Below are 15,575 nucleotides of genomic sequence, written 5' to 3' on the forward strand. Positions count from 1 at the left end.
CGAGGCCGATGGGAGGCCCGGGCTTTGGGTGCGGGGCAGGCTGGGTGCGGGGTGGGTGCCTGGGAGGGGAGAGGACGCCAGGCAGAGGCCGTGGGGTGGGGAATTAGCTCAAGTGGTAGAGCGCTCGCTTAGCATGTGAGAGGCAGCGGGATCGATGCCCGCATTCTCCAACGCTTTTCATTCCCCTTGCCGGGACACAAGGTCCTTTGCCTGGGGCCCGCGTCCGCCGGGGGCTGTGGGGAGCTCGTGCTGCGCCCAGACAGCAAAGAATAGGACAACGTCCCGGGCTGTAACAAGAGCAGCAGAGGCAGTTTAACAGGGGACCTCATTTTCTCCCTCTTTGCTTGACAGACGTCAAATGCCATCTCAAGCAGTGTGTCCAGCTTGGAGCTCCCCTGTACAGGAAAGACATCAATGAAATGGAGCAACTTCAGTGGAGGGCCACCAAGAAAAGAAGCTCAGGGAAGGGAGGGATTTCTCTTTGAGGATGGGCTGAGGACCCTGGGAACGTTCAGTGTGGAGAAAGAGAAGTTCCGAGGGCTTCCGCATGACCTTGCAGCACTTAGGAGGAGGTTACTGAGTAGAGGAAGCGCTGTCCTTTTGCGTGGTGCTTGACGAGAGGGCAAAAGACGGCGCGGTGAAACTGGATCAAGACAAGTGTCAGGGGGTATGGTCAGGCTTTTCTTTGGCCCTGAGGAGAGTCCAGCGGTAGAAGATGATGTCCAAGGAGCTTGTGGCGTTTTTGTGGTTGAGGGTTTTCACGATTTGATGGGCTGAAGGGTTGAGCAAGGTGGTGTGATGTGGAAGCGGAGGCTGTTTGAAGCAGGCTGTTGGAGTAGAGGCATGATTGTCCGCTTTGCGTGGAGAAGTGTTGGATGAGTGTGTGCTGGGCGGGGTAAGGGGCAGGGCCCCCTGGTTCCTTCGATAGCTCAGCTGGTAGAGCGGAGGACTGTAGGCTCCCTTGCACGGCCATCCTTAGGTCGCTGGTTCAACTCCGGCTCGAAGGAGTGCCCTTTTGGCCCTGGCGCAGACCCTGCGGCACCTCTGCCTTTTGGCCCTGCCCGGGTGGCTCCCCTTCAAGGGCTGCCCGGCCTTGAACGCTTGCCTGAGGTGGGGAAGACGAGCAGCCAAGGCAGGTTTGGGTGAAGCCTGGGCAGGGGATGGTGGTCCTGAGCGCACTGGTGTTGTCAGGGGCCACGTCCCGTGTCAGGAAAGTGAGTGGGTGGGTGAGTGGTTGGGTGAGTGGGTGCGAGGCCGATGGGAGGCCCGGGCTTTGGGTGCGGGGCAGGCTGGGTGCGGGGTGGGTGCCTGGGAGGGGAGAGGACGCCAGGCAGAGGCCGTGGGGTGGGGAATTAGCTCAAGTGGTAGAGCGCTCGCTTAGCATGTGAGAGGCAGCGGGATCGATGCCCGCATTCTCCAACGCTTTTCATTCCCCTTGCCGGGACACAAGGTCCTTTGCCTGGGGCCCGCGTCCTCCGGGGGCTGTGGGGAGCTCGCGCTGTGCCTGGCCTACGCAGTAGAGGGCAGCATCCAGGGCTGCACCAAGAGCACCGTGGGCTGTGGATCGAGGGAAGGCGTTCACCACGTTTGCTCGGCATCTGATCGATGGCATCTAGAACGCTGTGCCCAACTTTGGGCCTCTGTGTAGAAGACGGACATTGACCAAGCGCAGCGCCCTCCGAACAAGGCCAGCAGGCGCACGTGCCCTTTGAGGAGAGGCCGATGAATGGGGGCTTGTCCAGAGGCTGGAGAAGAGCGGGCTTTGGGGGACATAAGCAGCAGTTTATCAGAGTGCCTATCAGGAGGTTATCGATTCAACAGTTAGGCTTTCTCCTGTGGTGACTGGCAGAGGAATGAGAAAGAAGAGGCCGCAGCTGAAGCAGGACACGTTCAATTTTTTCTGCCCTCAGCAGAGCCAGGCAGGAGAAGAAGGGTGCCGCGCAGTGCTGTGCAGTCTCTGTGCTTGGAGGCTGGCGTGAGCTGACTGGCTGAAGCTGTGCGCAAGCTGCTGGGATCCCTGATCTGGGTGCGGCTGGAGGAGGATACTAGAGGTCTCAACCAAGCTGACTTCTTTCACGGCTCTGTCAGGGAGGCAGAGCTGGGAGAGGGCCCTGCCGGTCCCTCAACAGCTCTGCTGGTGGAGCGGAGGACTGCAGGCTCCCTTGCGTGGCTACCCTTAGGTCTCGTCCGGGCCCTGAGTTCCCTAATAGGCCTGAATGGCCCTGACCAGCCTCGTGCGGGGCCTCCGCCTCCAGCCATGGGCCCAGGAGCAACATCTGCGTTCCGCTCTGGGCCTTCACTCTCCTTCCGTGCTAGACGGCAGGAGTCCTCGTGGTCTGCAGGTCAGGCGTGCCTCTGGGTACGCCAATGGCTCTGTCCAGCCAGAGAGACCCTTGATGCAGACGCTGGCGTGCAGCGGGCTGTTCTGTCGTGAGCTCATCCCTGCCTCGTCAGTCTGGACCTGCCTGGCGCTGACTGGACGTGATCATGAGCCTGACCTCTGCAGCGACTGCCTGTCGTGCCGTTGTCCGTGCCCGAGCCTGCCACTGGTGCCTTCTGCTTCGTGAGTGTCTCTCGGAGGAAGGCATCGTGGCTGTGTGCGTCCTGGTTGGGCAGTGCGGGTGTGAGGCAAGTCTTTTGTTTCTCCTGCTGAAGAGAGTCAGGCGGGTATGCGGGAGTGGTGTGAGAGCTGAATGGCTGGATGAGTGCGTGAGGAAGGCGTGAGGTGTCAGCATCCCGTGATTCCTTCGATAGCTCAGCTGGTAGAGCGGAGGACTGTAGGCTCCCTTGCACGGCCATCCTTAGGTCGCTGGTTCAACTCCGGCTCGAAGGAGTGCCCTTTTGGCCCTGGCGCAGACCCTGCGGCACCTCTGCCTTTTGGCCCTGCCCGGGTGGCTCCCCTTCAAGGGCTGCCCGGCCTTGAACGCTTGCCTGAGGTGGGGAAGACGAGCAGCCAAGGCAGGTTTGGGTGAAGCCTGGGCAGGGGATGGTGGTCCTGAGCGCACTGGTGTTGTCAGGGGCCACGTCCCGTGTCAGGAAAGTGAGTGGGTGGGTGAGTGGTTGGGTGAGTGGGTGCGAGGCCGATGGGAGGCCCGGGCTTTGGGTGCGGGGCAGGCTGGGTGCGGGGTGGGTGCCTGGGAGGGGAGAGGACGCCAGGCAGAGGCCGTGGGGTGGGGAATTAGCTCAAGTGGTAGAGCGCTCGCTTAGCATGTGAGAGGCAGCGGGATCGATGCCCGCATTCTCCAACGCTTTTCATTCCCCTTGCCGGGACACAAGGTCCTTTGCCTGGGGCCCGCGTCCGCCGGGGGCTGTGGGGAGCTCGTGCTGCGCCCAGACAGCAAAGAATAGGACAACGTCCCGGGCTGTAACAAGAGCAGCAGAGGCAGTTTAACAGGGGACCTCATTTTCTCCCTCTTTGCTTGACAGACGTCAAATGCCATCTCAAGCAGTGTGTCCAGCTTGGAGCTCCCCTGTACAGGAAAGACATCAATGAAATGGAGCAACTTCAGTGGAGGGCCACCAAGAAAAGAAGCTCAGGGAAGGGAGGGATTTCTCTTTGAGGATGGGCTGAGGACCCTGGGAACGTTCAGTGTGGAGAAAGAGAAGTTCCGAGGGCTTCCGCATGACCTTGCAGCACTTAGGAGGAGGTTACTGAGTAGAGGAAGCGCTGTCCTTTTGCGTGGTGCTTGACGAGAGGGCAAAAGACGGCGCGGTGAAACTGGATCAAGACAAGTGTCAGGGGGTATGGTCAGGCTTTTCTTTGGCCCTGAGGAGAGTCCAGCGGTAGAAGATGATGTCCAAGGAGCTTGTGGCGTTTTTGTGGTTGAGGGTTTTCACGATTTGATGGGCTGAAGGGTTGAGCAAGGTGGTGTGATGTGGAAGCGGAGGCTGTTTGAAGCAGGCTGTTGGAGTAGAGGCATGATTGTCCGCTTTGCGTGGAGAAGTGTTGGATGAGTGTGTGCTGGGCGGGGTAAGGGGCAGGGCCCCCTGGTTCCTTCGATAGCTCAGCTGGTAGAGCGGAGGACTGTAGGCTCCCTTGCACGGCCATCCTTAGGTCGCTGGTTCAACTCCGGCTCGAAGGAGTGCCCTTTTGGCCCTGGCGCAGACCCTGCGGCACCTCTGCCTTTTGGCCCTGCCCGGGTGGCTCCCCTTCAAGGGCTGCCCGGCCTTGAACGCTTGCCTGAGGTGGGGAAGACGAGCAGCCAAGGCAGGTTTGGGTGAAGCCTGGGCAGGGGATGGTGGTCCTGAGCGCACTGGTGTTGTCAGGGGCCACGTCCCGTGTCAGGAAAGTGAGTGGGTGGGTGAGTGGTTGGGTGAGTGGGTGCGAGGCCGATGGGAGGCCCGGGCTTTGGGTGCGGGGCAGGCTGGGTGCGGGGTGGGTGCCTGGGAGGGGAGAGGACGCCAGGCAGAGGCCGTGGGGTGGGGAATTAGCTCAAGTGGTAGAGCGCTCGCTTAGCATGTGAGAGGCAGCGGGATCGATGCCCGCATTCTCCAACGCTTTTCATTCCCCTTGCCGGGACACAAGGTCCTTTGCCTGGGGCCCGCGTCCGCCGGGGGCTGTGGGGAGCTCGCGCTGTGCCTGGCCTACGCAGTAGAGGGCAGCATCCAGGGCTGCACCAAGAGCACCGTGGGCTGTGGATCGAGGGAAGGCGTTCACCACGTTTGCTCGGCATCTGATCGATGGCATCTAGAACGCTGTGCCCAACTTTGGGCCTCTGTGTAGAAGACGGACATTGACCAAGCGCAGCGCCCTCCGAACAAGGCCAGCAGGCGCACGTGCCCTTTGAGGAGAGGCCGATGAATGGGGGCTTGTCCAGAGGCTGGAGAAGAGCGGGCTTTGGGGGACATAAGCAGCAGTTTATCAGAGTGCCTATCAGGAGGTTATCGATTCAACAGTTAGGCTTTCTCCTGTGGTGACTGGCAGAGGAATGAGAAAGAAGAGGCCGCAGCTGAAGCAGGACACGTTCAATTTTTTCTGCCCTCAGCAGAGCCAGGCAGGAGAAGAAGGGTGCCGCGCAGTGCTGTGCAGTCTCTGTGCTTGGAGGCTGGCGTGAGCTGACTGGCTGAAGCTGTGCGCAAGCTGCTGGGATCCCTGATCTGGGTGCGGCTGGAGGAGGATACTAGAGGTCTCAACCAAGCTGACTTCTTTCACGGCTCTGTCAGGGAGGCAGAGCTGGGAGAGGGCCCTGCCGGTCCCTCAACAGCTCTGCTGGTGGAGCGGAGGACTGCAGGCTCCCTTGCGTGGCTACCCTTAGGTCTCGTCCGGGCCCTGAGTTCCCTAATAGGCCTGAATGGCCCTGACCAGCCTCGTGCGGGGCCTCCGCCTCCAGCCATGGGCCCAGGAGCAACATCTGCGTTCCGCTCTGGGCCTTCACTCTCCTTCCGTGCTAGACGGCAGGAGTCCTCGTGGTCTGCAGGTCAGGCGTGCCTCTGGGTACGCCAATGGCTCTGTCCAGCCAGAGAGACCCTTGATGCAGACGCTGGCGTGCAGCGGGCTGTTCTGTCGTGAGCTCATCCCTGCCTCGTCAGTCTGGACCTGCCTGGCGCTGACTGGACGTGATCATGAGCCTGACCTCTGCAGCGACTGCCTGTCGTGCCGTTGTCCGTGCCCGAGCCTGCCACTGGTGCCTTCTGCTTCGTGAGTGTCTCTCGGAGGAAGGCATCGTGGCTGTGTGCGTCCTGGTTGGGCAGTGCGGGTGTGAGGCAAGTCTTTTGTTTCTCCTGCTGAAGAGAGTCAGGCGGGTATGCGGGAGTGGTGTGAGAGCTGAATGGCTGGATGAGTGCGTGAGGAAGGCGTGAGGTGTCAGCATCCCGTGATTCCTTCGATAGCTCAGCTGGTAGAGCGGAGGACTGTAGGCTCCCTTGCACGGCCATCCTTAGGTCGCTGGTTCAACTCCGGCTCGAAGGAGTGCCCTTTTGGCCCTGGCGCAGACCCTGCGGCACCTCTGCCTTTTGGCCCTGCCCGGGTGGCTCCCCTTCAAGGGCTGCCCGGCCTTGAACGCTTGCCTGAGGTGGGGAAGACGAGCAGCCAAGGCAGGTTTGGGTGAAGCCTGGGCAGGGGATGGTGGTCCTGAGCGCACTGGTGTTGTCAGGGGCCACGTCCCGTGTCAGGAAAGTGAGTGGGTGGGTGAGTGGTTGGGTGAGTGGGTGCGAGGCCGATGGGAGGCCCGGGCTTTGGGTGCGGGGCAGGCTGGGTGCGGGGTGGGTGCCTGGGAGGGGAGAGGACGCCAGGCAGAGGCCGTGGGGTGGGGAATTAGCTCAAGTGGTAGAGCGCTCGCTTAGCATGTGAGAGGCAGCGGGATCGATGCCCGCATTCTCCAACGCTTTTCATTCCCCTTGCCGGGACACAAGGTCCTTTGCCTGGGGCCCGCGTCCGCCGGGGGCTGTGGGGAGCTCGTGCTGCGCCCAGACAGCAAAGAATAGGACAACGTCCCGGGCTGTAACAAGAGCAGCAGAGGCAGTTTAACAGGGGACCTCATTTTCTCCCTCTTTGCTTGACAGACGTCAAATGCCATCTCAAGCAGTGTGTCCAGCTTGGAGCTCCCCTGTACAGGAAAGACATCAATGAAATGGAGCAACTTCAGTGGAGGGCCACCAAGAAAAGAAGCTCAGGGAAGGGAGGGATTTCTCTTTGAGGATGGGCTGAGGACCCTGGGAACGTTCAGTGTGGAGAAAGAGAAGTTCCGAGGGCTTCCGCATGACCTTGCAGCACTTAGGAGGAGGTTACTGAGTAGAGGAAGCGCTGTCCTTTTGCGTGGTGCTTGACGAGAGGGCAAAAGACGGCGCGGTGAAACTGGATCAAGACAAGTGTCAGGGGGTATGGTCAGGCTTTTCTTTGGCCCTGAGGAGAGTCCAGCGGTAGAAGATGATGTCCAAGGAGCTTGTGGCGTTTTTGTGGTTGAGGGTTTTCACGATTTGATGGGCTGAAGGGTTGAGCAAGGTGGTGTGATGTGGAAGCGGAGGCTGTTTGAAGCAGGCTGTTGGAGTAGAGGCATGATTGTCCGCTTTGCGTGGAGAAGTGTTGGATGAGTGTGTGCTGGGCGGGGTAAGGGGCAGGGCCCCCTGGTTCCTTCGATAGCTCAGCTGGTAGAGCGGAGGACTGTAGGCTCCCTTGCACGGCCATCCTTAGGTCGCTGGTTCAACTCCGGCTCGAAGGAGTGCCCTTTTGGCCCTGGCGCAGACCCTGCGGCACCTCTGCCTTTTGGCCCTGCCCGGGTGGCTCCCCTTCAAGGGCTGCCCGGCCTTGAACGCTTGCCTGAGGTGGGGAAGACGAGCAGCCAAGGCAGGTTTGGGTGAAGCCTGGGCAGGGGATGGTGGTCCTGAGCGCACTGGTGTTGTCAGGGGCCACGTCCCGTGTCAGGAAAGTGAGTGGGTGGGTGAGTGGTTGGGTGAGTGGGTGCGAGGCCGATGGGAGGCCCGGGCTTTGGGTGCGGGGCAGGCTGGGTGCGGGGTGGGTGCCTGGGAGGGGAGAGGACGCCAGGCAGAGGCCGTGGGGCGGGGAATTAGCTCAAGTGGTAGAGCGCTCGCTTAGCATGTGAGAGGCAGCGGGATCGATGCCCGCATTCTCCAACGCTTTTCATTCCCCTTGCCGGGACACAAGGTCCTTTGCCTGGGGCCCGCGTCCGCCGGGGGCTGTGGGGAGCTCGCGCTGTGCCTGGCCTACGCAGTAGAGGGCAGCATCCAGGGCTGCACCAAGAGCACCGTGGGCTGTGGATCGAGGGAAGGCGTTCACCACGTTTGCTCGGCATCTGATCGATGGCATCTAGAACGCTGTGCCCAACTTTGGGCCTCTGTGTAGAAGACGGACATTGACCAAGCGCAGCGCCCTCCGAACAAGGCCAGCAGGCGCACGTGCCCTTTGAGGAGAGGCCGATGAATGGGGGCTTGTCCAGAGGCTGGAGAAGAGCGGGCTTTGGGGGACATAAGCAGCAGTTTATCAGAGTGCCTATCAGGAGGTTATCGATTCAACAGTTAGGCTTTCTCCTGTGGTGACTGGCAGAGGAATGAGAAAGAAGAGGCCGCAGCTGAAGCAGGACACGTTCAATTTTTTCTGCCCTCAGCAGAGCCAGGCAGGAGAAGAAGGGTGCCGCGCAGTGCTGTGCAGTCTCTGTGCTTGGAGGCTGGCGTGAGCTGACTGGCTGAAGCTGTGCGCAAGCTGCTGGGATCCCTGATCTGGGTGCGGCTGGAGGAGGATACTAGAGGTCTCAACCAAGCTGACTTCTTTCACGGCTCTGTCAGGGAGGCAGAGCTGGGAGAGGGCCCTGCCGGTCCCTCAACAGCTCTGCTGGTGGAGCGGAGGACTGCAGGCTCCCTTGCGTGGCTACCCTTAGGTCTCGTCCGGGCCCTGAGTTCCCTAATAGGCCTGAATGGCCCTGACCAGCCTCGTGCGGGGCCTCCGCCTCCAGCCATGGGCCCAGGAGCAACATCTGCGTTCCGCTCTGGGCCTTCACTCTCCTTCCGTGCTAGACGGCAGGAGTCCTCGTGGTCTGCAGGTCAGGCGTGCCTCTGGGTACGCCAATGGCTCTGTCCAGCCAGAGAGACCCTTGATGCAGACGCTGGCGTGCAGCGGGCTGTTCTGTCGTGAGCTCATCCCTGCCTCGTCAGTCTGGACCTGCCTGGCGCTGACTGGACGTGATCATGAGCCTGACCTCTGCAGCGACTGCCTGTCGTGCCGTTGTCCGTGCCCGAGCCTGCCACTGGTGCCTTCTGCTTCGTGAGTGTCTCTCGGAGGAAGGCATCGTGGCTGTGTGCGTCCTGGTTGGGCAGTGCGGGTGTGAGGCAAGTCTTTTGTTTCTCCTGCTGAAGAGAGTCAGGCGGGTATGCGGGAGTGGTGTGAGAGCTGAATGGCTGGATGAGTGCGTGAGGAAGGCGTGAGGTGTCAGCATCCCGTGATTCCTTCGATAGCTCAGCTGGTAGAGCGGAGGACTGTAGGCTCCCTTGCACGGCCATCCTTAGGTCGCTGGTTCAACTCCGGCTCGAAGGAGTGCCCTTTTGGCCCTGGCGCAGACCCTGCGGCACCTCTGCCTTTTGGCCCTGCCCGGGTGGCTCCCCTTCAAGGGCTGCCCGGCCTTGAACGCTTGCCTGAGGTGGGGAAGACGAGCAGCCAAGGCAGGTTTGGGTGAAGCCTGGGCAGGGGATGGTGGTCCTGAGCGCACTGGTGTTGTCAGGGGCCATGTCCCGTGTCAGGAAAGTGAGTGGGTGGGTGAGTGGTTGGGTGAGTGGGTGCGAGGCCGATGGGAGGCCCGGGCTTTGGGTGCGGGGCAGGCTGGGTGCGGGGTGGGTGCCTGGGAGGGGAGAGGACGCCAGGCAGAGGCCGTGGGGTGGGGAATTAGCTCAAGTGGTAGAGCGCTCGCTTAGCATGTGAGAGGCAGCGGGATCGATGCCCGCATTCTCCAACGCTTTTCATTCCCCTTGCCGGGACACAAGGTCCTTTGCCTGGGGCCCGCGTCCGCCGGGGGCTGTGGGGAGCTCGTGCTGCGCCCAGACAGCAAAGAATAGGACAACGTCCCGGGCTGTAACAAGAGCAGCAGAGGCAGTTTAACAGGGGACCTCATTTTCTCCCTCTTTGCTTGACAGACGTCAAATGCCATCTCAAGCAGTGTGTCCAGCTTGGAGCTCCCCTGTACAGGAAAGACATCAATGAAATGGAGCAACTTCAGTGGAGGGCCACCAAGAAAAGAAGCTCAGGGAAGGGAGGGATTTCTCTTTGAGGATGGGCTGAGGACCCTGGGAACGTTCAGTGTGGAGAAAGAGAAGTTCCGAGGGCTTCCGCATGACCTTGCAGCACTTAGGAGGAGGTTACTGAGTAGAGGAAGCGCTGTCCTTTTGCGTGGTGCTTGACGAGAGGGCAAAAGACGGCGCGGTGAAACTGGATCAAGACAAGTGTCAGGGGGTATGGTCAGGCTTTTCTTTGGCCCTGAGGAGAGTCCAGCGGTAGAAGATGATGTCCAAGGAGCTTGTGGCGTTTTTGTGGTTGAGGGTTTTCACGATTTGATGGGCTGAAGGGTTGAGCAAGGTGGTGTGATGTGGAAGCGGAGGCTGTTTGAAGCAGGCTGTTGGAGTAGAGGCATGATTGTCCGCTTTGCGTGGAGAAGTGTTGGATGAGTGTGTGCTGGGCGGGGTAAGGGGCAGGGCCCCCTGGTTCCTTCGATAGCTCAGCTGGTAGAGCGGAGGACTGTAGGCTCCCTTGCACGGCCATCCTTAGGTCGCTGGTTCAACTCCGGCTCGAAGGAGTGCCCTTTTGGCCCTGGCGCAGACCCTGCGGCACCTCTGCCTTTTGGCCCTGCCCGGGTGGCTCCCCTTCAAGGGCTGCCCGGCCTTGAACGCTTGCCTGAGGTGGGGAAGACGAGCAGCCAAGGCAGGTTTGGGTGAAGCCTGGGCAGGGGATGGTGGTCCTGAGCGCACTGGTGTTGTCAGGGGCCACGTCCCGTGTCAGGAAAGTGAGTGGGTGGGTGAGTGGTTGGGTGAGTGGGTGCGAGGCCGATGGGAGGCCCGGGCTTTGGGTGCGGGGCAGGCTGGGTGCGGGGTGGGTGCCTGGGAGGGGAGAGGACGCCAGGCAGAGGCCGTGGGGTGGGGAATTAGCTCAAGTGGTAGAGCGCTCGCTTAGCATGTGAGAGGCAGCGGGATCGATGCCCGCATTCTCCAACGCTTTTCATTCCCCTTGCCGGGACACAAGGTCCTTTGCCTGGGGCCCGCGTCCGCCGGGGGCTGTGGGGAGCTCGCGCTGTGCCTGGCCTACGCAGTAGAGGGCAGCATCCAGGGCTGCACCAAGAGCACCGTGGGCTGTGGATCGAGGGAAGGCGTTCACCACGTTTGCTCGGCATCTGATCGATGGCATCTAGAACGCTGTGCCCAACTTTGGGCCTCTGTGTAGAAGACGGACATTGACCAAGCGCAGCGCCCTCCGAACAAGGCCAGCAGGCGCACGTGCCCTTTGAGGAGAGGCCGATGAATGGGGGCTTGTCCAGAGGCTGGAGAAGAGCGGGCTTTGGGGGACATAAGCAGCAGTTTATCAGAGTGCCTATCAGGAGGTTATCGATTCAACAGTTAGGCTTTCTCCTGTGGTGACTGGCAGAGGAATGAGAAAGAAGAGGCCGCAGCTGAAGCAGGACACGTTCAATTTTTTCTGCCCTCAGCAGAGCCAGGCAGGAGAAGAAGGGTGCCGCGCAGTGCTGTGCAGTCTCTGTGCTTGGAGGCTGGCGTGAGCTGACTGGCTGAAGCTGTGCGCAAGCTGCTGGGATCCCTGATCTGGGTGCGGCTGGAGGAGGATACTAGAGGTCTCAACCAAGCTGACTTCTTTCACGGCTCTGTCAGGGAGGCAGAGCTGGGAGAGGGCCCTGCCGGTCCCTCAACAGCTCTGCTGGTGGAGCGGAGGACTGCAGGCTCCCTTGCGTGGCTACCCTTAGGTCTCGTCCGGGCCCTGAGTTCCCTAATAGGCCTGAATGGCCCTGACCAGCCTCGTGCGGGGCCTCCGCCTCCAGCCATGGGCCCAGGAGCAACATCTGCGTTCCGCTCTGGGCCTTCACTCTCCTTCCGTGCTAGACGGCAGGAGTCCTCGTGGTCTGCAGGTCAGGCGTGCCTCTGGGTACGCCAATGGCTCTGTCCAGCCAGAGAGACCCTTGATGCAGACGCTGGCGTGCAGCGGGCTGTTCTGTCGTGAGCTCATCCCTGCCTCGTCAGTCTGGACCTGCCTGGCGCTGACTGGACGTGATCATGAGCCTGACCTCTGCAGCGACTGCCTGTCGTGCCGTTGTCCGTGCCCGAGCCTGCCACTGGTGCCTTCTGCTTCGTGAGTGTCTCTCGGAGGAAGGCATCGTGGCTGTGTGCGTCCTGGTTGGGCAGTGCGGGTGTGAGGCAAGTCTTTTGTTTCTCCTGCTGAAGAGAGTCAGGCGGGTATGCGGGAGTGGTGTGAGAGCTGAATGGCTGGATGAGTGCGTGAGGAAGGCGTGAGGTGTCAGCATCCCGTGATTCCTTCGATAGCTCAGCTGGTAGAGCGGAGGACTGTAGGCTCCCTTGCACGGCCATCCTTAGGTCGCTGGTTCAACTCCGGCTCGAAGGAGTGCCCTTTTGGCCCTGGCGCAGACCCTGCGGCACCTCTGCCTTTTGGCCCTGCCCGGGTGGCTCCCCTTCAAGGGCTGCCCGGCCTTGAACGCTTGCCTGAGGTGGGGAAGACGAGCAGCCAAGGCAGGTTTGGGTGAAGCCTGGGCAGGGGATGGTGGTCCTGAGCGCACTGGTGTTGTCAGGCGTCACGTCCCGTGTCAGGAAAGTGAGTGGGTGGGTGAGTGGTTGGGTGAGTGGGTGCGAGGCCGATGGGAGGCCCGGGCTTTGGGTGCGGGGCAGGCTGGGTGCGGGGTGGGTGCCTGGGAGGGGAGAGGACGCCAGGCAGAGGCCGTGGGGTGGGGAATTAGCTCAAGTGGTAGAGCGCTCGCTTAGCATGTGAGAGGCAGCGGGATCGATGCCCGCATTCTCCAACGCTTTTCATTCCCCTTGCCGGGACACAAGGTCCTTTGCCTGGGGCCTGGGTTCTTTGTGTGCACAGAGAATGAGAGCATCCAGGGCTATATCAGGAGGAGCACAGGGCATTGGCATAAGCATAATTAATGGATTATCACTCTTTGGCAGTCATTAAATGGCATTCGGAGTACTGTACACATTTTCCAATAAAATTAGAAGTCACCAACTTGTACTCTCTCACAGAGGTCTTGATATACTTTTTTTTTTTTTAATCGTCTATGAAACTGTATCTTTTTGAACTTCTGAATACAACAGAAGGAATACGATATCTCTCTGCATATACTTCAGTGTCAGACTGCAAAGCAGAAGTGAAAGTACAGTTTGAAGGTATTATGCCAGAAAAAGTTTCTAAAGATTTTTTTGTAGGGTATTGAACATAAACATATCTCCTTTGAAATTCTGCTGATTGGAGGCCTGTTAGCTTTGCTCCTTGATAAATGAGACTGTGCCAAACTCCAAATAAAAGCACAGAGAGCTACCTCTGTCATGTTTATTAAAAAGTAAATTTTGCCCTGGGCTGTAGTAGTATGATTAATACTGACTTAATTAATAATGGCAGGAAACTCAGAATCAGGTATTGCTGGTTTTATACCTTGTACTAAAGAATACCAGTTCAGCAGCAGATTTTTGGATTAGCATAAATTAAAAGATAATTAAAGCAAATATATGAGACTGACTCATCATTTTATCTTGCAAATATTTACAGCTACTCCATTAAAAGTGAATCCCTCTGACATTTCCACTTAAGTCAGAAGCAGCCTTTTTTTTGGTATAATTACTAATAAAGATGGATAAAGCACCCCTGCCAGTTTTACCATAGATTGCTGTGTAAATCATCCTTCTTCATGTTCAGCATTAGATATACTTAATTCCATTCTACATTCTTCCATGACAACTCTCTCTTTTGGGTATTAAAGAAGGCCTCCTTTCCATAAATTTAAATTTAAAAGCAACAGGAAAACATGAGGTTTGATACAGAAGATGGTTTCTGCAGCCAGGCTATACTACAGGGACAGAGAAGGTGCAAGTCATGAGTGAATTTGATACTGTAGTAAGTTTATCCCCCGGTGGTATAGTTATGCAAGACAACAGAATCATGAGATGTCAGTAGTTTTCCTTCCATTGTGTGAATAGTTTGAACATTCACTACTTCTCCCACCTCCATTGAATATATGCCTTTAGGAAGAGAAAGCAGGAGAGAGGCAATTTGTTCAAAAACACAGAGGACAGAGCCCCAACAAAATTCAAACTAAACAATGATGCAAGTAGATCTATTTCATAACCTCTTTCTCAGTTCAAATATATTCTTGCATTTGATAGGAAAAGCAAGCTGTGTTAAAGTTTGACTGGTAATACCATGCAACCAACAGCAGCCAGAGTGGTGCTGTAATAAAAGTTTTACTATATTTATTAAACCTGCAAGGACATGTCTGTCATATTTCGATGTCAAGAACATCTATTTCACTCATGACATTTAAAGTTCTTTCTCTTTTTAATAGCAGCAGAACAGATTTAAGAGCAAAATGACCCATAAAATCTGCTAGTTTTACTTCCAGGTCTTGTTACATTTCAGCAATAAAATACTTTTCACCATTTTGATAACTTGTGTTTGAGTAAAACTTATCTTAAAGTCCTCTCTTCTTTTTCAATAGAGAACCTACCATTTCCTGTGCCAGTGTGTTACAGTGGTTGGTTACACTCACTGTTAAAACCACGTACCTCTTTTTCAGCCCAAATTGCTTTTAGATTCCAAGCACTGGTTTTGGTTATGCCTGCCTTCATAAAGTGAAGAACCCTCTTACACCTAGCATCTTTCCCTTCAAAGATATTACACTCTACAATCAAATAATCTATCGGCCATCTTCTATATGACAAGATAAACTGATCGAACTCCTTATGTCTCTTACTCTAGTTTTTGAATCGTCATTATAGCACTTTTCTGCATTGGCTTTTCTTTTCAACATACTTCAGGAAACTTGGTAACACAAGAACTGGGTGCAGTATTCAAAGACTGCACTTTGCAAGCACAGTCTGCATTCCTTTATCCTAAGAGTCTGACCTCTCATTCAGCCAGATTAAAACATTTTAGATGAAGCACACAGATTGCTTGTGGGATGAAATCGATAGATTCATATCACATCATCTCTGATTCTTTTCAGGCTCATGGTGCAAAAAAACAGTTGTAACAATGAATGTCTACAGTGCAGGTAACTCAAAAGGTTTTACCACCATAATCATGCCAGACACACAAGCATTTTTAGACATGTTGCAAAGCACATTTTACATACCTGTAGGATTTCTTAATCTCATCATGTGTTGCTCCCTTCTCTAGGGCCAAGATTTCATATAACGCTTCCCCCGATGTTGACAAAGCACGTTGCCTTTGTTCAGCCATATTAGCAGTGCATTACCAAAGCTGCTAATATAGAACAGAATTTAAAATAGCAGGGACTGCAAGTATATATGGATAATATTTCTTATTGTTCATTTTAATAGATTTTAATCAGGTAGTAAAAGGTTAAAAATACATGAAAGTGAAACTAGAATAAAATCTCCTCTAAATTATCCTCCATCCCTTAACATATTTTAAAATTGGTTGAGAAAATGGAAAAGCAAAAAACAAAGAACAGAAGCTCTTGTGTTAGGTATCACTGTTCATATTAAAGGCTTGATGTTGCTTTCACTGAAATGAATGGCTAAATTTCCTACAGCATTAATGCCTGCACATAGTATTTCCACCTAGTTTTATTTTTGTGTTTGTTTACACCTATCTTTTCTAAGTCTTAGAAGAATAATTCTACTGTTTGTTAAGGCTATTGGCTTCCTGCAGTGGGGTAAGAGCTTTGTACCTCTGAGTATAACCTAATGCAACACAGCAGTGAATTTTTGCTTTCTCAACACAAGGACTCAGATTCAGCCTAACCAATTTTAGGTGCCTAAGCTGAGTGATTAAGTTTGAAGCTTAGTCAAACTAGACTCCTTATATTGTCAACAGACAGACAGACATACTGTCTGTTTGATGGTTGACCAAGCACTTTCTCCTTATTACCTCTGCAGTGTGC

At 56.2% G+C, this 15,575-nt stretch overlaps 1 protein-coding gene and 17 non-coding genes across 18 annotated transcripts in view; 17 read left to right on the forward strand and 1 right to left on the reverse strand.

The window, feature by feature from the left end:
• The window catches only part of DNAJC5B (DnaJ heat shock protein family (Hsp40) member C5 beta), a 39,620-nt gene extending 24,712 nt beyond the window's left edge, over window positions 1-14,908 (reverse strand). The window contains exon 1 of the mRNA XM_087735418.1: window positions 14,802-14,908. Coding sequence (XP_087591544.1) covers window positions 14,802-14,908 — 107 coding nt within the window. The remainder of the gene's footprint in view (window positions 1-14,801) is intronic.
• Window positions 98-170, forward strand: TRNAA-AGC (transfer RNA alanine (anticodon AGC)). Its single transcript has one exon. It is a non-coding gene; the product is annotated as a tRNA-Ala (tRNA).
• TRNAY-GUA (transfer RNA tyrosine (anticodon GUA)) lies at window positions 919-1,007 on the forward strand. The gene is given in 2 exon segments: window positions 919-955; window positions 972-1,007. It is a non-coding gene; the product is annotated as a tRNA-Tyr (tRNA).
• On the forward strand, window positions 1,347-1,419 carry TRNAA-AGC (transfer RNA alanine (anticodon AGC)). Its single transcript has one exon. It is a non-coding gene; the product is annotated as a tRNA-Ala (tRNA).
• TRNAY-GUA (transfer RNA tyrosine (anticodon GUA)) lies at window positions 2,745-2,833 on the forward strand. The gene is given in 2 exon segments: window positions 2,745-2,781; window positions 2,798-2,833. It is a non-coding gene; the product is annotated as a tRNA-Tyr (tRNA).
• Window positions 3,173-3,245, forward strand: TRNAA-AGC (transfer RNA alanine (anticodon AGC)). The gene has a single exon. It is a non-coding gene; the product is annotated as a tRNA-Ala (tRNA).
• Window positions 3,994-4,082, forward strand: TRNAY-GUA (transfer RNA tyrosine (anticodon GUA)). Its single transcript is given in 2 exon segments — window positions 3,994-4,030; window positions 4,047-4,082. It is a non-coding gene; the product is annotated as a tRNA-Tyr (tRNA).
• TRNAA-AGC (transfer RNA alanine (anticodon AGC)) lies at window positions 4,422-4,494 on the forward strand. The gene has a single exon. It is a non-coding gene; the product is annotated as a tRNA-Ala (tRNA).
• On the forward strand, window positions 5,820-5,908 carry TRNAY-GUA (transfer RNA tyrosine (anticodon GUA)). Its single transcript is given in 2 exon segments — window positions 5,820-5,856; window positions 5,873-5,908. It is a non-coding gene; the product is annotated as a tRNA-Tyr (tRNA).
• TRNAA-AGC (transfer RNA alanine (anticodon AGC)) lies at window positions 6,248-6,320 on the forward strand. The gene has a single exon. It is a non-coding gene; the product is annotated as a tRNA-Ala (tRNA).
• Window positions 7,069-7,157, forward strand: TRNAY-GUA (transfer RNA tyrosine (anticodon GUA)). The gene is given in 2 exon segments: window positions 7,069-7,105; window positions 7,122-7,157. It is a non-coding gene; the product is annotated as a tRNA-Tyr (tRNA).
• On the forward strand, window positions 7,497-7,569 carry TRNAA-AGC (transfer RNA alanine (anticodon AGC)). The gene has a single exon. It is a non-coding gene; the product is annotated as a tRNA-Ala (tRNA).
• Window positions 8,895-8,983, forward strand: TRNAY-GUA (transfer RNA tyrosine (anticodon GUA)). The gene is given in 2 exon segments: window positions 8,895-8,931; window positions 8,948-8,983. It is a non-coding gene; the product is annotated as a tRNA-Tyr (tRNA).
• On the forward strand, window positions 9,323-9,395 carry TRNAA-AGC (transfer RNA alanine (anticodon AGC)). Its single transcript has one exon. It is a non-coding gene; the product is annotated as a tRNA-Ala (tRNA).
• Window positions 10,144-10,232, forward strand: TRNAY-GUA (transfer RNA tyrosine (anticodon GUA)). Its single transcript is given in 2 exon segments — window positions 10,144-10,180; window positions 10,197-10,232. It is a non-coding gene; the product is annotated as a tRNA-Tyr (tRNA).
• On the forward strand, window positions 10,572-10,644 carry TRNAA-AGC (transfer RNA alanine (anticodon AGC)). The gene has a single exon. It is a non-coding gene; the product is annotated as a tRNA-Ala (tRNA).
• On the forward strand, window positions 11,970-12,058 carry TRNAY-GUA (transfer RNA tyrosine (anticodon GUA)). The gene is given in 2 exon segments: window positions 11,970-12,006; window positions 12,023-12,058. It is a non-coding gene; the product is annotated as a tRNA-Tyr (tRNA).
• TRNAA-AGC (transfer RNA alanine (anticodon AGC)) lies at window positions 12,398-12,470 on the forward strand. Its single transcript has one exon. It is a non-coding gene; the product is annotated as a tRNA-Ala (tRNA).
• Window positions 14,909-15,575: the final 667 nt, after the last annotated feature.

This window comes from Nipponia nippon, unplaced genomic scaffold (assembly GCF_047370975.1).
Source record: "Nipponia nippon isolate SJK-2023a ecotype South Korea unplaced genomic scaffold, ASM4737097v1 scaffold_1, whole genome shotgun sequence".
Lineage (NCBI taxonomy): Eukaryota > Metazoa > Chordata > Aves > Pelecaniformes > Threskiornithidae > Nipponia > Nipponia nippon.